This window comes from Ruditapes philippinarum, unplaced genomic scaffold (genome assembly GCF_026571515.1).
Source record: "Ruditapes philippinarum isolate M1 unplaced genomic scaffold, ASM2657151v2 ctg200_1_1_1_1, whole genome shotgun sequence".
NCBI lineage: Eukaryota > Metazoa > Mollusca > Bivalvia > Venerida > Veneridae > Ruditapes > Ruditapes philippinarum.
In genome coordinates this window covers 100,233-125,508 of record NW_026859094.1, presented here as the reverse complement: position 1 = coordinate 125,508, position 25,276 = coordinate 100,233, and the positions used below count along the sequence as shown (strand labels likewise).

The following is a 25,276-nucleotide window of genomic DNA, read 5'->3' as shown; positions in this document are numbered from 1 at the left end:
GAACCGAGGCCCCGCTAGAAACTGAGACCTTGCAAGGAACCGAGGTCCTGCTAGAGACCGAGGCCCTGTTAGAAACCGACACCCCACTAGAAACTGAGGCCCTGCAAGGAACCGAGGTCCCGCTAGAAACTGAGGTCCTGCTACAAACTGAGGTACTTGTTTCAATCGCTTTCCACTTCATACGATACTTAATTTACTGCTAAACAACGTTTGTATATAAAATCGGCCAACATAAAAAACAGCAACAAAAAAGCAAATATGTGTGTAGATCTCTTGTAACCAGGCATAATGACGTGAAATAGCTGTACTAATTCATGTGTTTATGGCCAAATATGATTTAAAGCCGACGACAAATTCTGAACGCACTTCACCGGTACATGATGAATGCGCACGTGATATCTACCCGAATATAGTAGTCATGTACATTATATATAAGATATTGGAAACATTGATGTTATCTATATTATCTATGTCTCTGATAATTATAAGTCCCATTCAAACAACAAAGCTATGTGTTGAAGGTTATCAAAAAGTAATCAAGTCATTTCACAGTGGAATCAATAAGAACTTGACTTCAATTTATTCAAAATGGTTTATTTTAAACACATGTAAAGCGTTTAGAAATAAAGAAAATTTACAAGTACAATGCACCTTATTAGTTATAGAAGCTGCTACATGAAAAAAATACAGAGATTTTCATTTTTCTTAAAAGAATGTAGGAACACAGTTTTATACACAAATTTGAAACTGGTAAAAATCTTAAGTCTTAGCTGGTTTATTTATTTGAAGTGTCCCACTGTATTTTTCTACACAGTTTACATTGTGCATATCTTCTTCAATACAGATTTTACTGTATTTTTTATACATATGCATAGGTCAAATGGTAACTTTCCAATTTACAATTGGAGAGAGAGCGCAGGTGCTCCTCTTGCATTATTTCAGGTACAAACGGGCACCCGAGTAAAACCACTGACCTTCCGTAACCTAGCTGGATAGCATTTTCACAAAGATGTATCCGAAGACGATTGCGAGGCTCGACCTACAAGTGGTTTGAAATCAAGACCCTTACCACTCGTCCATGGACGCGACCATTTTGAATGAACTCATCCTGCTATAAATTTTAAATGAACCAATTGTACTTTCAGGGATGTCAACACATCAAAATAAAGAAGTGCGCAGCCAATAGTAATAGATTCTATTTCAGACTGCATAGGATGTACAGGTTGACCGTGACTTTATATTTGAGACGTAGGACTTACATTATTAATATACAAATCAAAGCAGTACTGTATGAAATATACTTAGAGACTGATCTGCCCATCTGGCAAGACTGTTTCCATAGCATCACCTGTTATGTAAAGAGTTATCAATGTTACCATACAGGTCTCAGGTATGCTAAAATATACTTCAATGTTCTCTTACACAGTTCTTAATATTATTATTCTTTTAATACATGTAAATTTATAACTTTTCTAAAAAGCATTATTACAACACAGATTAAAATCTCACAACATTGTTTTGCATGAGACAAAAGAGACAACAATAAATTGACAAGATGTTTCCCTCTTGAAGAAACCAAAAAAGTAGCAAATTGTTTATTAAATGTCCAGTACTCAAGTCACTCACTTATCAAATGTTTATAAAACATTGAAAGTTTCCATTTTTATTCCTTGTACTTCTATTTTGATGTTAAAATGTTCCTAATGATCACAGAAGCCCATTCAATATCATACATTCTTCTTATCATTGATGAAAATAAAATATCAATATTTTGTTAATATCCCCCTCTGAAGCCTCCCCTGAAACCACCACCACCCCTTGATGGGCCTCCTCTAAATCCGCCCCTGAATCCGCCTCCTCCCCTATGAGGGCTACCAAAGCCTCCACCTCCTCGGTTACCACCACGGAAACCACCTAAATGATAAATAGATAGAAAATTAGAAATATAACGAGGTTCTCACTCCAAGTGGATGGAAACTCACCAAATTCTTATAGAAAGGTAGGTACATGTAGATGTAAATGTTAAGCAATGCCCTGCCTTGATAACTTTGTTTAACTCTAAAAATATATGTAAGTGAAAGGAGATATATTCATTACCTTTTAAGACATTAAGAAATCCCTTCTTTTTATTAACGTAGGAAAGCTATAGCAAAATGGTCTCTTAAATAATGGTTATGGCGACAGCGTGGCCAAGTGGTTAACACGTTAGACTAGTAGCCTAAGAATTGCTGGAACCCTGTAAGGGGCAAGCCATTGTTCTCTTGAGCAATAAACTTTATATCTAATGCTTAGTACTGGTTGGTTCCAGGAACAGATTCGATAGTGTTTCAAAAAGCTTAAAAGCTTCCTACACAATCAAACTAAAATAGATTTGTATAAACTATAAATAATGGTTATGAGCGTGTGTTCAAACTCAACATGAATCCTTATATGACATCAATACTGTTTAGTCAAGCAAGTGAACCATCCAGTTAGCTCAATAGGTAGAGTGTTGGACTGTGAATCTGGTGACCCCGGTTCGATTCCCTGACGGCGCAGTTCACTTTCGTTGTGATTGATCATGAAATCCTTTCTACAGTCATTCGCACTGTACCTCTGCTCTGGTATGTACAGAAGTTTCAGTTCCTTGAAAAAGTTAATTCAACTAGTACTGGTAAACTGCTAGACAGTCTGCCAAGGAAGGATGCGGTGGTTGAACTGTGCTCCGGTGAATTCAATATGGCTTACTGTCTTGATCCGGAGTGAAAACTACCAACACCACCACCGTCAAGCAAGTGACTAGCAAGTGATTTTAAATATCAATACAGCTTTCCAGCTAAAATACATAGGTTTTAACATACATGAAACAAAAATAGAATTGTACAGACTAACCTCTGTCATATCCACCACGCCCACCACGGAATCCACCTCTCCCACCTTCAAAACTACCACCTCTACTAAACCCTCCACCCATCCTTGGAAACTTGTTTGGCGGTCCTCCCATATGTCTATTATTAAATGTAAATAGTTTTTATAACGGTAATAGATTTTAGAAATTTGACAAAATGTATAATCTAAATGTAGTTAAACTAACTAAATGTCTACTGTTGAAACGTAACATGAAGTTACTGATCTGATTTTAAAAATTCAAAATTTCAATAATATGGTGATTTTCTATAGGAGACAATTAAAATATGGCAGTCTTTTTGAAGAAAAAAATGAAATGTATGTTGCCAGTCTAACAGTCTGCTTGACTATTTTTATTTTTTTTTTTGCTTGACTAAATCGATTTGGATAATTAAGGAATATATCCTATGCTCAAAAAGGGAAATAATTCAGAGAAAAATCAATGCTTGGAGTTATGAATCTTGGTCAGTGATTCAAAAATATGATCAATAATAATGTGTCAAGTTTCAGAAAGAACACAATATGTAAATTTGGTTGTAAAGATATAAACAAAGCCAGAATATTCAACTTCATAAAAAAGATATTATTCAGTTAATATCCATGCCAAATTTATGAGTCTTGGAAAGTGACCTTACAAGTATTACATGAAGTTTCAAATGAATTTCAAGTAAGTATTTTCCTTAAGACATACACAAAATTTCAAATAAATTACAATTCAATTTCATTTTCAGTTATTAAGGTACAATATTATATAAACTTCAACCACATTTAAAACCAACACCTATGCCACGGTGACACAGATACCTAACTTTTTCTTTCATTACGCGAGCTAAAAATGTTAACAGCTTACCCTTGACTATCATCCTGCAGGCCAAACCTGCCAGCATTTGGTCGGGATAAAGCACGTACTACATTCATCAGCTGCTCTTCTTGTGGGTCTGGGTTCTGTATACTCTCAGGATTCTGTGTTGCCCGAACTATCATTGCCTCCAGGGCCGGGCGTAGAGATAAAATCTTCACAGCTACTTGTGGATCAATCTTCAAGTTAATCCTGTCAACAAAATATGCATTGATTTTTTTTAAAAATAAACCTTTGTTTTCATCTAATATGACTCTGACAAAAATCATTGAACCAGAAAATGTTGATGATATGCACAACTAGACTTGGTATTGATAATTCCTGTAAAGTTTGGATTAAATTCCAATAGTGGTTTTTGAGCATTAGTTTTGTGATGGGCGGACCAGACAGATAGACAGAAGGATGACACAGAAGTGATCCCTATCTGTTGCTACTTCTCAAAAAATGCAGATTTTTTTTGTGGTATGTTGGGGGTCCTTCCACATACCCAGCTTTCCTGGATAACTAACCAGTATTTATAAGTTTCATCCAGAATGACCGGCTACTAATCCCACATGATTTCTGAATTACGGTGTGAGACAAGTGACCTTTGAACCAGTAACACCTGAATGTCCACAATATCATATACTTTTTTTCTTTAGTTTTATAAATTTTGAAATGTGGTTAACTCATCTGGAGGTATGCAGCATCAATAAATGTGAAAGTGAATTACAAAACAAATTGAGCTTACCAGCCATCAATGACAATAAGGCCGTCAATCAGTGATACGTTACGTCCGGAGAAGAGGAGAAGTTGTAACGGGGAAACCATCGTCATTTGTTTACATGACACGGCTCTTGTACGAATCTGTAAACAACATTAATATCATGAACCATTCTTTGACTCATGCTTCTTATATCATAAAAAAACATTAATAATAATACTACATTAGTATACTTGCAGAAATTCAAAACAAGACTTTATCAATATTTGTATGTTAAGGGGGCATTCAGCCGTTGTTAGTGATATGATGCATGTTTTGTAGATAAAATTATTTAATATTACTTAGTTTTAATCAAAACAGAATTTTTTTTCCAACCAAAGGTAAAAGCGGAAGGCCGCTTTAAGAAACGAACCTTACCAATATATTCTGAATGATATTTATAGTGATTTCTGTGGTTCACATGGATTATTTTTTACACAGTATAATATAGAACAACAATTATGGCACAATTTTGACTACTACATCACTGTGATTAATGCCATTTCAAAAAGTAAAACAAACAAGAGGGCCAAGATGGCCCTGAGGTTGCTCACCTGTATATAGGCCCCCCCCCCCCCAACGTTGCAGGGCCAATTTAACCCAAGGGCTTTTATTTGCACAAACTTGGTAGACACCCATAAGAAGATGTTTCATGCTAAACATCTAAGCTCTAGCTCATTGGGCTTTTTAAAAGAAGATTTTTTTTAAGTTTTTACTATACACATATAGTTAAAAACAATGACACCCCTGGGGCCCGGCCAGTTTTGACCCCAGGGCTTTTATTTGAACAAACTTTGTAGACACTTACTAGAAGATGTTTCATGCTTAATATCTAAACTCTAGCTATTTGGGTTTTTTCAAAGAAGATTTTAAGTTTTTGCTATACACATATAAAGAAAATCAATGACCCCCAGGGCGGGGCCAATTTTGACCCCAGGTCTTTTATTTGAACAAACTTTGTAGACACTCACTAAAAGATGTTTCATGCTTAATATCTAAACTCTAGCTATTTGGGTTTTTTCAAAGAAGATTTTTTAAGTTTTTGCTATTCACATATAAGGAAAATCAATGACCCCCAGGGCGGTGCCAATTTTGACCCAAGGGCTTTTATTTGAACAAACTTGGTAGACACCTATTAGAACATGTTTCATGCTTAATATCTTAGGTTCTTTAAAAGAAGATTTTTTAAGTTTTTACTATACACATATAGGGAAAATCAATGACCCCCCGGGGCGGTGCCAATTTTGACCCCAGGGCTTTTATTTGAACAAACTTGGTAGACACCTATTAGAACATGTTTGATGCTAAATATCTTAGCCACAGCTCTTTGAGTTCTTTAAAAGAAGATTTTTTAAGTTTTTACTATATGCATATAGTGAAAATCAATGACCCCCAAGGGCGGGGCCAATTTTGACCCAAGGGCTTTCATTTGAACAAACTTGGTAGACACTTATTAGAACATGTTTCATGCTAAATATCTTAGCTCTAACTCTTTTGGTTCTTTAAAAGAAGATTTTTTAAGTTTTTTACTATATGCATATAGGGAAAATCAATGACCCCTCGGGGCGGGGCCAATTTTTGACCCCAGGGCTTTTATTTGAACAAACTTGGAAGACACCCATTAGAACATGTTTCATGCTAAATATCTTTGCTCTAGCTCTTTGGGTTCTTTAAAAGAAGATTTTTTAAGTTTTTAATATATGCATATAGGGAAAATCAATGACCCCCCGGGGCGGGGCCAATTTTGACCCCAGGGCTTTTATTTAAAAAACTTGGTAGACACTCACTAGAAGATGTTTCATGCCAAATATCTAAGCTCTAGCTCTTATGTTTTTTTAAAAGAAGATATTTCAAGTTTTTTCTTTCGGTTGCCATGGCAACCAGAGTTCTGCATGGAATTAAATTCTTTGAACAATTTTTAAAGGTGACCACCAAAGGAACATTCCTGTGAAGTTTGGATGAAATTGGCTTGGTGGTTTATGAGGAGATGTCATTTAAAGTAAAAGTTTACGGACGGACGGACGACAGACAGACGCCTGACGAAAAGTGATCACAAAAGCTCACCCTGTCACTTTGTGACAGGTGAGCTAAAAATATCGCTCATACCTTTTCACCAAAGATGAAGTATGGCGATGGGAACTTGATTTCTCTGTTGCTACAGTTAACCGATGATTTATGTACAAGGGCCGCCTTGCTCTCCGTCGTGAGAACTTTTCTCTTCTCTTTGTGGTAACAAACATTTGGATATAAGCCCATAGCAAGCAATGTGATCACCTAAAATGAATAAAATTGAAGAAATCTTGAAGCTGTATCTATTATCATTATTATTTTTTTAACTTGTCTTCTAATCTACTCATGTTAACGACTTAAAAAGACTGTTATTCAAGCTAGTACAGAAAGTTTAAGATTACAAATTTTACAAATTTCAACCGTAACAGTTACAAAGCCTTTAACCATCATATAGAGCCAGGATAGAGCCAGGCCATACTGCACATACACGTCCATGCAGCCTAACCAGACTTTATACAGCTGCTTGTAAAACTACAATAGTTTTTCCCCTATATTCCAATAATTGACAATGAAATAGTTCAAAACTAAAGTTGGACAAGTCCATTCAGCAGAACCTGGGTGAAATAATATTTTAAAAGCTATGGTATTCATGATACCACATCCATCTTGTTTTATCCTGATATCCCTAAAAATGACAATGGAATTGTTCAACATAGAAGTTGGACAAGTCCATTTACCAAAAGATTGGTTAAATAACACAAAACATAAAGTATGATATTCATACCACATCCATCTTGTTGTCTGGTCCGTTATAATTAAACATCTGTGGCATAAGACATTCCTCAGGGAAATCTGCATTAATGAGAATGTCCCGTATTTGATTTGTTGCTTCACTCGTCATGCGTAACGTGGGCATCGATAAAGATTTGGTCTCGCAGAAATAGCCCTCACTCTGCTCACCTCCTTCCCTAAGTAAGTAAATGGTATAAAAAGATCAAGTATATTGTTTCAATGTCGTTGTTATTTGGCTTAGTTTGTGCGAAAATTGGGCCAATGGTCAAAAAGTATGTTTATTTGAAAATATTTAAATGAAAAATTCAAAACTGTCAAATTGTTATAAACTTGAGAAACAGAAACATTAAACTATGAGACTTTGTTTAGTAAGGTGTTTATTATGAATCAAGGAATTTGTACACACATAAGCATTTTGTTTTTATGTAGATTTTAACACATGATTTGGTAATATCATGGCGGCCGATCTAACTAACCAGATTTCCTGGATAATAAGAAAGTAATTACCAATATCCCAACAAGTAACCAAATATTTATCCAACATGATTTCCGAATCAGCAATGAAAGACAAATCATCATTAGACTTGATGTCTAAGATATATTATCACTGAGAAATATTTCCTTGCCCAAGGATCAAACTAGTAATCCCTGGAATACTAGTCCGATTCTCTCCTATTGTCCTAAGCAGGTGAAGGTCGACAAACCTTTCAATCTCATTATTTAGCTAAAACACTGGCTAAAATCTCAAGAAAAAAATCAAGAAAAAGTATCTCTTTTAATATCTCAAAACAACTATATTCCTGCATCTTGTATTGCTCAAGACTTCCAGAACAAACAAATTATAAAAACATTTACCTAGCTTCCTGCCACTGCTGGAATGCATTGAGTAGAGCAACATGGTCACTGTGCCGGTTACCAGCCAAACTCTTGTGGGCCCAGCCAAGTCGCCTTCTGTCAGAGGGTGTTATAAACGGTTCAGGAAAGGTTGTGCTGGCTGCTATGGTACAAGCAGCATCACCAACACTGAAAAAATATATAGTCAGGTGTTGGTAACATTTTGTCCTGGCACAGTATAGTGCTAATATACTGAGAAAGAAATATTTCCAACACTTTTCCCAAACTCTCAACCTACCCTGCAACTCTACATTTTGGAACAGTTCATTTGAAGTTTAAGGAAACTTAAAATCAAAATACTAATACAGGTAGATAGTATAGTCTAGTCCAAATTAACAAACAGAATGGCCTGAAACTTACAATAACAGGTGGCATATTGTTTATAAATATTGAAACCTATCCCTGCCAAACCTAGTGGTTTAAAAGAACATTCCCCTTTTTGCAAAAACAGCAATAAATTAAAGTGTCTTTGGAATTTATCCAATTCCAATTTTGTCAACATGTCACTACAGTAAAGACAAGAGCATGCCACGTGATGTTATCACTCCTCTGTTTGACATAAACTGTAAGTTAAAAAGGGGCATTGCACTTAAAATATAGCTTTTCAGGATTTTACCCCTTGTTTAACAATTGCACATTGGCAAGACAATCAAGTATTCCTAGTTCAAAGTTTCATGTCGATAACTTGAAAAAAAAAATTTGAATAATGGGCTACATTGGAGTTTTTTCAGGACAATGACATCAACAACATAGCAATCATAATAGCTCAATTTTTTCTTAAAAACAGACAAGCTAAAATGATGGAAAACAAATCTCCTATACATCAATTTTCAGTTTTCTTTATGAATGCTAATAAAGACATATTTCAGGTTTCATGCATGCTGTTCGTCCTTAGCCATTTCATATCATTGAAAATTGCAAAGTTGCAAATATTTTAAGTCCAGGGCCGTTAAAATCTGATTTTGACTTACTTGTCCGTTTTATGTGAAGCATTTTTTAACTTGTTTGTATAATATTTACATAGTTGATTGTTGAAAATTTCCTCTTGTCCGTACAGGTTGTGGGACATCCTGTACAATACAGACAATTGATTTTGCCATCCCTAAATTCATTAATGAAAATTGTACAAAGAACTTCCAGTAGAAACTTCCAGTTGGGAGGGAGTTTTAGGACTGTTCCGGTAATGCTGTTTCTATTGAAACTGTAAAGGTAACATAAAATAGTAGAAATACCCATCTAAACAAGTCAAAACTATGTTCAACCATAGCAGAAAACACTTGCACATAAAATGCAGAAAACTATTTCAATTAAAATTTCTAGTCATGCTAACATTTACTTACAAGAAAATACACCCATAAATGATCATTTTTCCAAGTCTTGGTTCTATAGGCAGTCGAGCTAAAATTCTTCCAAGGGGAGTTAACTCATCATTTGCATCTAAAGCACGCATCTCTGAAAATAAACAATATTTTGCAATAACATCAGGATATTATCTAATTACAAACTGCATGCTGCTCTGTCCAGAAATCAGTAACATTGTCTAATTGACTAGTCCAAAACTATTTAAAAGTTGCTTGTGTCCATGAGTTTTAGTCCCATATAAATAATAACAATTTTAAATGTATTTTTTGGCACAAAAATATTTCTAGATTACTGACTGTGTATTACAGTAAGCAAATGGCAATATCTGTGTAGCACATCTTACCTGCGATATGGTAACTACATATATTCATTATATGACAGAACAAGAGCAAGTTAAACAAAGTAACATACTTTAACCAGCCACTTAGGGTACCCCCATTTCACTTAAAATGCAACAGCAAAAGGAAAATCATAATACCAAAAACATGAACATTCTAAAAATAACCAAAACATGAAAATTCTAAGTCTTAGTTACAAAACATACATTATGAGGTTTACATTCAATTTGAAGGGAAAGAAAATAACTTTAAAGAACAACTTAAGTTTTTGTTGGTTTTTCAGTCACAGTGACCCTAATAAGGTCATATGTGCACCTACATGCATTATTTCTGATCACCTATATGAATATTCTAGAAATCTCTATCTATATACCAACCTTTCAGAAGAGCTTCTGCTTCTATTACAGCATCTATAGGTGGTGGTTCAACTGCCTTGGCAAGGAAGCCCGAGATTGAGCCCAGTCTGAGTAGCTTGATGGATAGGGCCAACTCGTGGAGAGGTGTACGATAAATCTCTGGGGTGGTGTGCTGGTCCAGCCTGAAATATGGATAACCATCAGCCCATTTTTATAACATATAAATAAAGATTAAGAAATTTAAAACAAGTACTTGGAAACAAACATACCTTTCTGAATCATGACAGCCTAAATCCAAAAGAAAGTTTTAATAACAGAATGTAATGTATATAAAATAAGCACAGTACCTGAATGCATCTCTTTATAACAAATTTTCATTATCTCATAAGCAGAAAATTGGATTATAATCCAGTGAGCATAATTTGCATATTTTTCCAATTTCAAAACTAAATGGAAAAGAAACATTTTTGGAAAAAAGCACCAATCCATATAAAACATAGCGTAGTTTGATTAAAAGATTTCTGAAAATTATCAAAGAAGTAAGCTTTCTGCAATAATTGTGCACCTACTTGTCAAACCTCGCCCTTGAGCACAGATGGAAGGCAAATCCCTCCCTGACACGCCCTGCTCTACCCCGCCTCTGTTCCAGGTTAGTTTTTGACGCCCAAACTGTTGCATAGTTGGTCATGTTGTTATGGGATGTGAACAGCTTCATTTTAGCTCTGTAGGAGAATAAGAGAAATTATCCTCAAATAATTTGTTTCAGGTCTTTTTCTTTTAAGAGACACAATTTCACTCAACTATTTTTTGTATAATTTTCTTCGGTTTTTTTTTTGTTTTTTGTTTTTTTTTCAATGTCTGACAAATCATAATGGTAAGTGCTAATCTGTCACGAGGGTTGGAAAATACTTTTATGATGAGTAACATGTTAACTTCATTTATGTTTCATCTAAGTACTGGTACATATGTTCCATGTTATGATGTACCAATAAGTTAACAAGATATTATTGCAGATCTGAAGAAGAAGAAAAATATAAATTCACTAGTGCTTTACATTTGCGATCTTAATTTTTCCCATCCAAACTAGCCAATTTTTCGTCACTGATAAATGATTTAGGAAATTGTTGTTCTTCATTTAGATTCTAAAAGATAAATTTAAACCCAAAAAATATATGTAAAATATATATAACTATCTATTGCACTAAGTTCATCAATCTTGCGTTAAAATCACACTTTATCCAGGAGATTGGACAAGGATTTAACTTATTACAGTGATGGAGACACATAAACATCACAAAGTTGAAAAATATAATTTTTTCGCCACTTCTTAATTTTTATTATCGAATTAGTGTGAAGAGATTAAATAGACACCCTAAAGTGCATTTCGGCGAGTAAAAAGGCCAGAATTTAGCATTTAATTATTCAAGTGTCCTGTCTGGTATATTCCAGAATATGGTATTGGTGTGTTGTTTCAACACTATTTTTTGTTATTTACGCTTGGATCACATAATTAATATTTTTTCTTTATGCTAAATTAATAAAGTATATTTCCTACTTACTTGCAAGAATCGATAACAAAAGCAACATCATTGATGGTAATACTTGTTTCAGCGATATTTGTAGACAAGATAATCTGAAATATAAGAAGAAGTGCTAGGATGAATTTAATAAACTTAGAATGATACATTGGCATGAAAAAGAAGATTTATATAGGGATCATAACTCAAGAACTGTCCCTTTTTGAAATCTTCAAAAAACTTTTTTTTTTTTTTTTTAAGTTTTAAGACACATCAACACTGTAAAGGTCAAATGGCCACTTTCAAGCTTTACTTCAAGAGGAAGACCTCAGGTGTCCATCTGTGCGTTACTCCAGGCACAAGCGTAGGAGTAGAAACATTGGCCGTTCAGAAAGCTAGCTGGATAGCATCCTTACAATACAAACTACTAACTTCTTTAGCAGGATTCAAATCCATAGTGATGCAAGGCAAGTGGTTTGAAGTCAATTACCTAAACCACACATGCCATTGAAGGCTCTAATATTTATATATTTAGAATTAGATGCATTATAAGCAACATTACACTAACAACTTTTAACACATCTGTAAAAACAATATTCCATTGTCGTGAATGTCAATTGTAAATAAAGTTAAAACACTACTATATAAGTTGAAATGAATAGATTTTTTGTTTTTTTCCAAAATATTTTGATAAATATTGAATAACTGAACTCTTTACTTAAGTATACAGACAGCAGATGATCACTGAACAGATGTATAACATAAAGTGATTTTTCATCGGGGGCGTCACAAAATGGCCGTTCAGGCAAGGTGACCGGCGAAAAGAGGTGACCGTTTGTACAGGTTCAACTGTATGCCATATTTATATTACCTTAGTAACACCTTGTGGGACTGGATCAAACACACGTTTCTGGTCTTCTCTCGGGATTTGCGAGTGTAAAGGTAGCAGCCGGAAGTTTCTCCCACCTTAAATATAAATTGTAAATTACTAAATACAGTACTACCTCTACAAAGCAGTACTCTGTAGACCAATAACCTTTTTAACAACAACCATCTGTTCTTTCCAAAAATTATACTTTGATGTGTATACTTCAACCTTGTGTCAAGTTATCCACGTCGCAAAAAAGAAACATCCTATTTTGGAGGTGATTGGAGAGAGATCTTTAGAAAGTGTGTTGAGAACAATTGGTTTAATTTTATCCAGACCACAGGTCTTATGAGGGTTTAGGTTATTGAGAAGTTTCTCAATTCCTTTTGCTCCTATTTGGATATCTGGCATAGAAGGGACAGATTGATCATGTTTAGGGTTCATTTTACACAAGGACGCAAGGGATAGGGGAGATTTGGGGCTAAAGACTGACTGAAATTGCTTATTTAAAGCTGTAGCCTTTGAGACATCATCCAGGTGAAACTTACTTATTTTCATACTTTAAAGCTGCACGCCTCCAGATGAGCAAAAATATTTTGATAAAATTAAACCTGAGAAAAATGTACTAAGATTTTAGAAAGGTATAAAGATTCAAAATTCTAGTAAAAATTTACATTTTTTGTGCGATTAATGACCGAATTTTTCAGTATTTATAACTATATTTCTATTGCGTTACTAATGCAGTAAGGGCTATTTTTGCATATTTTGACCTCTTTATAGTTATTTACATAGCTTGTAAGTGCCATTGATAATATGTTAATTGCATTCTTTTGGTAACTTTACAATATTATACAGTTAAATACATTTTCAAATTTTCATGAAAATTAGCATGAATCAGATTTTTCTTGTTTTGAATGCTTAATTAAGGAGTACAGCTTTTTTGTGTTGGGTTTGTGACCATTTTGGGCATCAATGTTGCTTAAATTTAAGATGTCTTCAAGATACTGGTTATAAGCCTCTTTAACCTTTTTCCGCATGTTTCATGTCAAGAAATTTTTTACGATCAGAAAATGATTTTGATTTATTAACATTTTTAAACGCCCGGTTTCTTTTTCTGATCAGTCTCTTGACATATTGGTTGACCCAGGGAAGGTGATCCCTAATTGAAGTTTTTGGATGGAATCCATTTTTCAGTTAGAGAGTTTAGAGTATCTGAGAAATTTTCCCATAACTCCTCTATATTTAGTGCAGAGTATTTTCCATTTGTCTTCATAACCTGGTGATAGTCAATTAGTCACTGTTTAATGTTTTGCCAGTTTGCTTTTTTATAAAGGGGAATCATAAGAGGCTTTTGGTAACTTATTGACTTTCACTTCAACAATATTGTGGTCACTGTTGCCTGGGAGGATATGGACCTGGTTTACTAGAGTGAGGTTTGTAGTAAAGAAAAATTCAAGGATTTTGACCATTTGGGTGAGGTTGGCATCGTTGAAAATTTCGATGACCTGTCTGTAGAAGGAAGGGTGTCTGCAAGACTGGGATGGACTATCAGTGTCCCAGTCCATCTCATGGGTAGTTGGGATCAAATGTATTAACCTCACATGTAATGTTTTGTTAGTTTTTCCTCAACATATGAATTCCAAGTCTCAAAATATGCTACGTTTTTATAAATTTTTGTTCAATATATACCATTTAAAGGATACAAATTCACAGTCATCTGTACAGGGCACTCAACTGAGGTTTTTTGACATGACAGGACTAAAAAAAAATTCCAAGATTTGTGTACTATTTGATGTTAATCTGGACCAATAACTTATGTGCAAATTTTCACCCCATTATTTCCAAAATCAAAATTTTTTTGTGCTAAATAACCAAATCATGAAAAGCATTGCAACGCTTTTTACATCAATCTGGCTAAGAATGGCACAAAAATCAATTTTTAATTTAATACTGAGCATATTTTTCATTATCCTTTACACATTTTTCCATTATTAAAGTGTGCTTGATCTATCTAAGAATTTCAAAGTTTACTTTTTGAGGATTTTTGACCTCAGTGGAGCCCCTTTAAGGCATTAACACTTTTCCCCCAACAAAGGCTTCATAGTAAGCAACCACAACCATGACCACAGAGACTCTAAATAAAACCTTTCTGCTTAAATAAGACATATACTATTTTTTTGCACATACCGAATTCAGGATGCATTTCTAGATGTTTATGGAGAGCAAAGATGAGATTCCAGCCGGGCAGAAAGACAAGGATGGCTCCTTCTACCTCCAGGGTCTTTATATATTTTATCAACGCCTGAAAATTTAAAATACACAGTCTTAATAATCTTGAAAAGGGGGAAATCTGTAATATAATAATACTGTAGTCTACAGTATAGAACAGGTTATTTATACTAACAAGAGCTGTCCTAAAGACGGCACACTTGACTATTCACAGTTCTCGACAGTAAAAACAGGGGAAAAACTCTGTAAAAAGGTAATTCAGACAATGAAGCCAACGCTGAGATGAGTACAATAGCTTTCCCTATCTCAGACACCTACACCAACACTGGGTAAGTGCAATAGCTCTCCCTATTTTTCAAACAGACAGTTAATACAGAATATTCTCTCATATATAATACTTAAATTAACCATAAATACTGTCTTGTATATGCACATGACAAACATATTACTGACTGGATGTAGCACTTACACAAAAGACGTCATAATTCTGTTATAAAGGAAGGAAACAAAAACTAAATTTTATGAAACTTAAGCAGAATAGCTGTTATAATCTGACTACGATTCCCAATTTTATTTTTTTGTGGTTATATTAAAGCTTATCTCAGGGTAAGTATATCCTAAATATTAATCAGTAATTTTTACTTTCACATACAAATTATTGATTTTTACATAAAATATTTGAGCACAAAATGACCAAACACATCTTTAAATTCAGGAGCTCACATTTGAAGCCCTGTCAATGTTTCATTCTGCTACACAGATCCTATAAAACATCAACAATTAGTTTAGTTAATACAAATTTATTTAAGTTTGTTTGTCTTGCAGAAACACTTTAGAAACACTCTCAAATCTGTTTCTGGAACCAACCAGTACTAAGCAATACATGTAAAGTTTCTTGCTCAAGGAAACAACGGCTTGCCCCTGACAGGGTTTGAACCCAAGCGGTCAGCAATCCTTAGATAACTAGTCTGATGTGTTTACTACTCGGCCATGCCATCATCAACGATCATAATGATATTTACCTCAATAAGTTCAAATGATGTTTCCTTCTCGCTGATCATTGCCATAGCACGTTTTGTGTGCTCACTGTACTCATTGGAAATCACAAGATTCATGTTGTCCTAGCATGAAAACAAAATGAACATATCATATCTATTAATCATCATAACATAAATAGTGGATCATAATGTAAATAGCAAATTATAGCATAAATAGCAGATCATAACATAAAAGTGGATAACATAACATAAATAGCACACTAAAAAATAAATAGCAGGATACATAATTGTAACTTTCATTATAATTCCAACCTCTAAACTACATATTTTTTATAATGTATTCAAAATCTTTGACTATTGTTTCATTATGCCAGTTTCTTCAAAAAATTCAATGAAACTTCAGGGTTTTTTGTTGTGTTTTTGGTAAGGCTTTTATATCACTTAAGTTAATAAGCAATAATCAAGCTTAAATGGTGGAGAGGAGATTGCAGGTGTATTTTTCATACACATTTTTACAATGATTATGAAAAAGCATCTATGTAGGATGAAAAACTAGAACAGAATAGTAGTACACACAGGTATGTGAGCATAGGAAGATTGAAATTTTTGGCATTAATACAGGAACGCAAGTGCTAAATTCAAATGAACTTCATCCTCCCTGAATGAACTTATCCTTTAATCATATAATTGACAAAATATGAAGATAAGTCAATAGTTATTTTAAGTAAATTGTCAAATTCTTTTACAAATGTGAGGGAAAATATCATTAAAGAAACATTAACAGTAACATTTTCATCAGATGAAGATATTTATAGATGATAGAAATGTCAAAGATTTTTTATCTGACCTTAAAACCATATAATATGTTGGGAATGACCCTCAAAATGTTGACCAAGGGAGGTAATATGTTATATAAAACTCATCAATACCTCACTGTCCCCAGTCTCATCTTCTTCATCCCTGTCTCTTTTCTTCTTTCTATCATTTGGTGGCGGTATAAAGTTTAACATCTGTATACAGTCCTCTAGGTAATATTCTAAAATAATGATTAAATAATATTTTGTTAATCATGAAATTTTGTTAATCATGATCAATAAACCACGATTTTGTTAATCATAATAAATAATTCACCATTTGTGTTAAACGTGATCAATAATCCACAATTTTTGTTAATCATGATCAATAATCCACAATTTCATGATCAATAATCCACAATTTTTGTTAATCATGATCAACAATCCACAATTTTTGTTATTAAATGATCAATAGTCCACAATTTTTGTTATAAAATGATCAATAATCCACAAATTTTGTTAATCATGACCAATAATTCAAAAATTTTTTATTTTTTTCTGTGAATAAGTTTTGCACTGTATCAATTTAGAAATGTGACAATGGTCCAAGTATAGTTGGTGATCTCTATACAAATGTTAAGTTTAAAATAAAAGTATGGATAAAGGATATTAGAACTATTGTCTATAACAAAATCATCAAACGAAAAACAATATCTTCATTAATTTGCTTGAAATGAATAATTCATGTGTTATATTTGTATACCTTGAACAGGGTATGTCCTGCCGTAGACTTCTACCACTTGACAGTTACCGAAGTAGTCCGTAAATAAGGTCGTATCCACGGTAGCCGACATCAGAACTACACGAAGGTCAGGGAACGCATTCACCATGTCTCTGAGCAACACTAACAGAAAATCAGTCTGCAAAAAAATCACATCAAAATACAATCACATTGAATCACTTATAAATACAGTATAACCTGACTTTAAAGATAAATGAGTATGATTTGGGAAAATGAAAAAAGATGGCGGTCACTAAAAATAATAAGTGATCAAAAAAGGTTTTTAACATCTCTGGCTCATTTTTTACGACCAATAATGAATGTTACTGTATATATGTATTAAATGGATAAGGATCAATGATGAAACAAACAATACTTACAACAACAGCATAGAATTATAGCATATTAAATAGAAGATTAAATGAGTGTAAGTTCAATACTAAATTTATTGAACAAGTTGAATGAAATCATATTATTCGAGACTCTATTGAGCATTACATTGTTTTATTCAACAAGTTCAATAAATTTAGTATTGAATCTACATGAATAAAATATTCTATTTACAACATACCCCCCAAAATAAGAACTGTTTACAGTCAAAAAGAATTACTTTTTCATGGAAACGCACATAGTGTAACAGCTAACATTAAGCGCACCTTTACACTATGTTTGTATAACGCAAATGAAGTATGCAAGTGCAAAACCATTTTTACAGAGTCAAAAAGCCACTCAAGTGTGTGTTAAAGTACAATTGATTAAAAAAAGAATAAACTTTCTTACCACATTTTACCTTGTATATTTCACCATATTTATTAATCTAAACAAACAACATATAGTCTAAATTCATTATTACCCCAATCACATTTAAAGCACCACAAAGTATGGTACTTTAGTCATTTTAAAATACACAAAAGTATATGATATACATGAAACTCTTACATTAAGATCTCTCTCATGTATTTCATCAACAATCACATGTGACACTCCTCTAAGGCCATTCTCTAATCTTCTCAAAAATGTTCCTGTAAACATAACAGATATCTTAGGTTATGTTATTGCTTTGAAGTTTGTAACACCCGAGGGTTAGCCAAAATCATCTTTCCTTTTTTCGGTGCCATATGACCTATACTGCATTGCTACACCATAATACCGAACATTTCACTTCACAATAATTTATTTCTAAATACATTTTCAAAATTTTCATGAAAATTGACACAAATCTGGTGGCATGCTAATTTAAATGACAAATTATATACATGTACTTGCCTACTGTACAGTACATTATTGCGCCATACGGCCTGGGCATCACAGTTTCAAACCGTACACTGTAACCTACACTGGAACCCAGCCCTTCTGCTCTCTCATTGGCTACTCTCTCAGCTATTGAAATTGCACTAATTCTACGAGGCTGAAAAACATACACAGAATTATTTCTGCTGTATACATGTACATGTATCTAAAATCAGAATATTTACTCATACAGAATATCTACCGAATCGGGTGGGAAAACAACAATTACTGACAAATGCCGGTACAAATATTTAATCATGTCTCAGCCTCCTCCTTAATGTCATAGAGTAGAACTTAATCTTGAGCACATAACATTTTTATAATTTATTTTGTATTAATGTGTATTAGAAGAAAGGATATGAGTTTATAAGATTGCAAATTATAAATTGTCATTACTCATATATTGTCACCTTAGTGCAGTAAAGAGTTAACACATATTAAATCACATAGAGATTTAACCCATTACACACTAACACTGTAAAGGTCATATGGAAATTTTCCAGCTTTAGTGAAGAGGCCTTAAAGGTCATATGGAAATTTTCCAGCTTTAGTGTGGAGGCCTAAAAGGTCATATGCAAATTTTCCAGCTTTAGTGTGGAGGCCTTAAAGGTCATATGGAAATTTTCCAGCTTTAGTGTGGAGGCCTTAAAGGTCATATTGGAGGCCTTAAAGGTCATATGGAAATTTTCCAGCTTTATGTGGAGGCCTTAAAGGTCATATGAAAATTTTCCAGCTTTAGTGTAGAGGCCTTAAAGGTCATGGAAATTTTCCAGCTTCCAGCTTTAGTGTGGAGGCCTTAAAGGTTATATGGAAATTTTCCAGAGTGTATGGTCGGGCCTCTGCAAAGATGTGCAGGTCAGGACTTTCAGTACCAGAATTCTAAATGTCAAGCACACAGTGGTGAAAATTTCACGAGTGCAGTAATATTGAATATAAGTATCAAAATACCTGTGTAATGATAATGTTACAGTTAGCACCTTGCCCAGTTTGAATCATCTGTTCTAATATAAACTGTGGAACCTAGAAAAACAAAATTGAAAAGTAAATAGAACTTGTATAACATTTTAAGACATGCTTTATTGATTCAAACATGCATAATTCTGACTATTCTGTACTATTGAAATCGTATTTATTTAACTTTGATTAATTTTTTTATTCTATTGGTTTAAAATTGTCATGAACATTATACAGACTTTAAGACATTTAAGGAAACAGTGACTTTTCAACTTATTCATATATACCAGATGCCTATAAATGGCCTCTTCCCAATTGGAATTTTCTTTAGAATCATAATCTGAACTTACTCCAACTTTTTTTACATCCAAAAATAGCAATTTTAGTGATAATTGGTCCCAAAATCAAGAGATTTAGACCCCTTCCCAATTAAATGAGAAAAACCACTGAGTGACCAGCTGACAAATTGTGACAGTAGAAACAGAAACAATTTATCACCACAACTTAACTTCAAATATATCAAAGACTAGTTAAACCTCTGTAGATTTACCACAAACTTTTTCTCTCTTTGAATTCTTCCTTTTCATCCATAAAAAAGACCAGTTAACCTTTATAGTTTTGCCACAACCACTTTTCTCTCTTATAAATGCTTATCTAGTTTCCACTATAAGGTAACTTCTAACACATAAAGATAAGACCAGTTTACCTGTGTAGTTTTACCGCAACCAGTTTCCCCTCTGATAATTGTTACAGGGTTGTTGTTGATGGCGTGAAGAATATGCTCTGTTGATTTATACACTGGTAAGTGTGAACGTTCGTCCAGCATCTATAACAAACAAAACTATAGTTACAAAATAATAATTACAAATAATTAAACACAGACTTTATAAAAATCCATTCTACATTTATTCTAGCCTGTAAACTGTGTGCTTATTCATTTACAATTCAATGTTTAATGTAATTTTTAACATTTTAAATAGTGAGCTAATAAATGCCATGTTTTGGGAACCTGAAATTCTGCTTTTTGTTGGAGGGTCAACTTCATTACATGTTCAGTATATGATAAAGCAATAACAAGAGCTGTTTGGTATGACAACGTGCTCAACATTATTCTCAGTCCTTGATAGTAAAGAAACAGCCAAAATTATTGTAGAATTTTCCAAGTTAAAAAGAGCCATAATTTTTCTCAGAATATATGTTAGAGTTATGGATCTTGGATAGAGACATTCTATTATACTCTCAAAAAATGTGTTAAGTTTAAACCCATGCCCTTGTGTAGTTTTTGAGATACCAACCTGCACACAAAACTTAAACAAAGAGTGAAGCCAACACTTGAGTTTTGGGATACCAACTTGCACACAAAAACTTAACAATAGTCTGAAGCCCACGACGATGGCGGGGTGAGTAAACCAGCTTTCCCTATTATTTGAATAGTAGAATAATATTTTTACACTACAAGATCTTGGCATTGCTACACATCACTTATAATTTCACATACCTATATATCTTGTTACCTAATTACATGATTTAAATAAAGTTACAACTGAATGCTGCCTGAAGTATTTTTCATGTAAGACATATGCAAAATCTTAACACAAAAACACACCTTAAAAGTCAAAAACTTTTTTCATTTAATAGAAGGAATGAAATCGCAAATAAAAATAGTTAATGAAAGGCAATTAAAGTACAGCAGTTTTACCTTTTGGAGCATAGAATCGTTGGCTTTCTGGTTCTCCAAGGAGTTGTATAGGTCCTCACTGATGCTTTCTAGAGTGGACTACATAAAAAGAAATAAAGCAAGTCATTACCTCTATGCATTATACCTATAATATCCTGCTGAAACCTTGACGAAAATTTCCATTTTTTCCTCCTTTGGGAATCAACTATGAAATGAAATTTCAGCCAAAGGGCAACATCATCCCAAAGACATGGGGAAATCATTCTTCTAGGTATTTGACATAATATCATTATGCTACAGGCGACATCATCCTGAAGAAATTGTTTGTGAAATGGTGACTTACCATTTAACTGGCATAACAAAAGTGCTTGAAGGAAGAGACTACCTTTCTTGCCTTTTAGTCATGTTCACTTAATTTCAAGATATTTGATAGAAATAATAAAGTACAGTCAAACTCGTGTTAAAGACCACCTCCAAATAAAGACCACCCTGTAAATAAAGGCCAGTTTTTAACAACCACAATTGATAAAATAAAATAGAGTAACCTCCAAGAAAAGACCACTTGTATATAAAGACCATGTTCAGTCCATCCCTTTGATGGCCTTTGCTCACAGATTTGGCTGTATAATCAACAATTCCATTATTTTCAATTTATTTATATCTCTTATACACAACTTGGGACAGTGTATCCTATTAAGTAAATTTATCAATACTTTACCACAATGAAAATAATCTTTAATAATTACTGATTCTTGAAAATAGACTTTAAATAATATAACTTGAAAACTTCATATATGATTACCCTGTTTTGTTAGGAATTGTTGCAAAACTTCAGAAAAAAAACAAAAAGAATCACTTACGAATGCCAGCGGGCCTTCATCAATGTTACAATTCGACCAGGGGTTCCAGTTTTGTTGTGGCGGTGCCCATGGTACGCAACCACCTGGACGTTTGATCCCGGGCTCAAACTCGTCCAGCAGGGTTTTGTTTATCAGAGACACAGTACCATCCTGGTTAGGTTCCTGAAAAATAAAGAAAACCAAAAACCGCTAAAGCATCAAACAAATTTTGTATACTCAGGTATCAAAATGTGAATATTCTGAAAAACCAAAATCAGTGCAAAAGTGAAAACTAAGAAAAAGTAAAATAAGATCCCTTTAACATATATGTAGATGTAAATATTAACTTTGTCTCTTGTATTAGTGCAGTAACAGAATAAGTCCTTCTAAATTTAATAGGAGTTAATCAGTTATTGCACTAAGGTGACGCTATGAGATATTATTCCTCTATAAATTCATTGATATGCCTTATTATAGAAATATTAAAATTCCGTACGACACAACCTTTGCAAAGCATCACCCTTTCGGAGACAAAGATCAGCAACAACCAGGATCTTCATCGCTTTGTATGTTTTATTTACCAGGGCTTCAATTAAGTTTCAAAATTTGGAAGTCAGAGAGTGTAAAATGTCAGACATTAAAGTCATATTATAAAGGTAAAGAAGGAAAAGCATTATATTTTGGAGGTCACAAGTCAAAACCAGGATTAAATGGCTCACAAATTTCTATGAATGGAAGCCCTGAATAACACTTATTGTCTTCTGTGAAGTATATTAAAGCTGGATGCCTCAAGATTAGCTAGATATTTCAAGAAAAATTAAACTTGAATAAAAAATGTACTAAGATTTTAAGAAAAGGTAAAAATATTCACAATTAAAGAAATAATTTACAAGCAGTATGCCATTTAAAACCCAGATTTTGTTGAAATTTATCGGATTTTCTCTGCTTTTACTAAACACGAAAAGGACTTTTTTTTGGGCCTTTTTTTTTCCCCAAAATTTTTGGAAAATTTTCTTAGTTTTTTAAGCGCCTTTTTTGCAATGTTTTAAATTACTTCTTTATTCATTTTTAAAATTTTTTCTTTTTTAAAACTTTTTTAAAAAAATTTTATGAAAATTAGCCCTGATTTTCGATACATTTCTGCTTTTAAACCCTTTAACTTTCATCTGTGTACCCATTTTTATCCAACCCAAATTTTTTTAAACTGCCTTTAAATTTATTTTTAAAAGAACTGTGAAAACTTTCATTTAAAAGGGAAAATTCATTTATTTAATTTTTATTGGGTACCCAAAAAAATATTTGAATTGGGGTTTTTTTAACAGTATAGAGCCCGATCAAAGGGCTACAGGGATGTACAGGCTGGGCCCGGCTCCCATTTCTTGTGAAAAAAGGCTAAAACACCTTTTTGGCCCCCACGGGGAGGGTTTAAAATTTTAAAAAAGGGCAAAAAGCAATTAAAAGGGGTTTTCAAAAAAAAAAGGGTTAACCCAAAACCCGGGGAATTAATTAGGGCCCCCAATCCCTTTTTATTGCCACCCAATCTTATTTAAAAAAAAGGGGAAGGGTTTTTCGGGGCCCCCAACCTTTTTTTCTTTGGTAAAACATAAAATTGGTGATTACCGCCACCTTTCGTAGGGCTATCGATCTGAAATCAATAGAGCACATAATTAAAACTAGACCTATCACTGAAGGTGATTATAGCCCCCAGCAACTTTGATCTTCTGAAAAATAAATAGTCTGAAGAAAAATTTGAACACAAACTATCAACTGTGTACAAAGAAATATTTCAATTAATTATAATCCCAACTGGGGTCTCCAGATAAGCTTGCTATACACCAACTTTGATTACAATATCTCATTCCTAACACTAGTTATTTGTCCAGAAACCATTTTTCTTTTTTTTAGTAACGGTTTAAACCTTGACCTAGATCCCAGGGGGTCCAAATGCAATACCAACCCAGGTCTTCATATAAGCTTGCTATACACCAAGTTTGATTACAATATCTCATTCCTAACTAGTTATTGTCCGGAAAACATTTTTCTATTTTTAGTAACGGTGACCTTAACCTTGACCCCAGGGGGTCCAAATGCAATTTGCACTAACCCTGTCAGCCTCCTTTTTCTTGACCTGGCCTGTGTATGCCTCAATCACGCCCCTGTGGTACAGCTGCCTGACTAGAGAAAGCGCACAAGACTTGGACGCCACTTGCTTGTTCGAACCATGTTCTCGAGCGGAAATATCTGAAACAAAACTTTACTGATTAAAAATATTGCATGTATGGAATTAGACATGATTGTTAAAATAAGTTTATATTATTGCATTTAACGGTAAAGAGAGTTCAGGTATTTCTTTATATTTCTGGTCATGTTTTTTATGCAGATTTTACACATTTTTGCTCATATGTCAGATATCAAAGTGTTTTAAATAATAGAATAATAATATCTGTCATATGTTTCAGTATGAATATTCGGATTCTAACCACAAACATATGTCAGATATTTTTTCTTGCATATCCATATTCCATCATATTTTAAATTTTTTACCATTTTCTATGGAAATATATGTCATTACATCCGTAACTATTTTTTGATAACAGCGTATTGCAACGACTCTAGTTATTTGTTGTTTATTTGATATCAAAGTTTGTAATTAAGATATAATTGTAATTACCTAAATACTTTTCATTTCAGAAAATATAAGTAACTTTTCTTGTAATAATTAGGTTTAAACCATGTATTCAACTCTCCATTATCTATTGCTTAATCAGTAGATAACCTGTCGAAGTTATTAATAGATTAGGAATACTGCCCATTGGTCAATTCCAAGTGGGTCTTACATAAAAAGCTGCATCACTTGTGCAGTCTCTCTCTCTCTCATTCTACTGACCTTTGGATTTAATACAGTTTATTAACTAGAAAATATTTTCTAGTAATTAATTATGGAAGAGGTAAATGTTAAAGTTGTCTAAACACCATGATGGTGATTTAACAACTTGTGAAATGTGTTAAGTTTTACAGTTCTTATTACTCTAAGTGCAAGTTTGTGTAACTTGATGGAATTCATATATTCATAGTGTTTAAATTGTTTA

At 33.5% G+C, this 25,276-nt stretch overlaps 1 protein-coding gene across 1 annotated transcript in view; it reads right to left on the bottom strand.

The window, feature by feature from the left end:
- Positions 1-585: 585 nt before the first annotated feature.
- The window catches only part of LOC132755190 (ATP-dependent RNA helicase A-like), a 41,286-nt gene continuing 16,595 nt past the window's right edge, over positions 586-25,276 (bottom strand). Inside the window, exons 6-28 of the mRNA XM_060746001.1 lie at positions 24,292-24,428; positions 22,209-22,397; positions 21,370-21,447; positions 20,377-20,496; positions 19,665-19,736; positions 18,693-18,834; positions 18,366-18,448; positions 17,409-17,565; positions 16,781-16,887; positions 15,876-15,974; positions 14,812-14,926; positions 12,628-12,722; positions 11,799-11,872; positions 10,809-10,961; positions 10,261-10,421; positions 9,524-9,635; positions 8,145-8,312; positions 7,282-7,465; positions 6,594-6,761; positions 4,476-4,591; positions 3,737-3,937; positions 2,872-2,987; positions 586-1,914 (exon numbers count right to left, since the gene is read on the bottom strand). Of these exons, the coding sequence (XP_060601984.1) occupies positions 1,775-1,914; positions 2,872-2,987; positions 3,737-3,937; positions 4,476-4,591; positions 6,594-6,761; positions 7,282-7,465; positions 8,145-8,312; positions 9,524-9,635; positions 10,261-10,421; positions 10,809-10,961; positions 11,799-11,872; positions 12,628-12,722; positions 14,812-14,926; positions 15,876-15,974; positions 16,781-16,887; positions 17,409-17,565; positions 18,366-18,448; positions 18,693-18,834; positions 19,665-19,736; positions 20,377-20,496; positions 21,370-21,447; positions 22,209-22,397; positions 24,292-24,428 (2,987 nt within the window). The 3' untranslated portion in view covers positions 586-1,774. The remainder of the gene's footprint in view (positions 1,915-2,871; positions 2,988-3,736; positions 3,938-4,475; positions 4,592-6,593; positions 6,762-7,281; positions 7,466-8,144; positions 8,313-9,523; positions 9,636-10,260; positions 10,422-10,808; positions 10,962-11,798; positions 11,873-12,627; positions 12,723-14,811; positions 14,927-15,875; positions 15,975-16,780; positions 16,888-17,408; positions 17,566-18,365; positions 18,449-18,692; positions 18,835-19,664; positions 19,737-20,376; positions 20,497-21,369; positions 21,448-22,208; positions 22,398-24,291; positions 24,429-25,276) is intronic.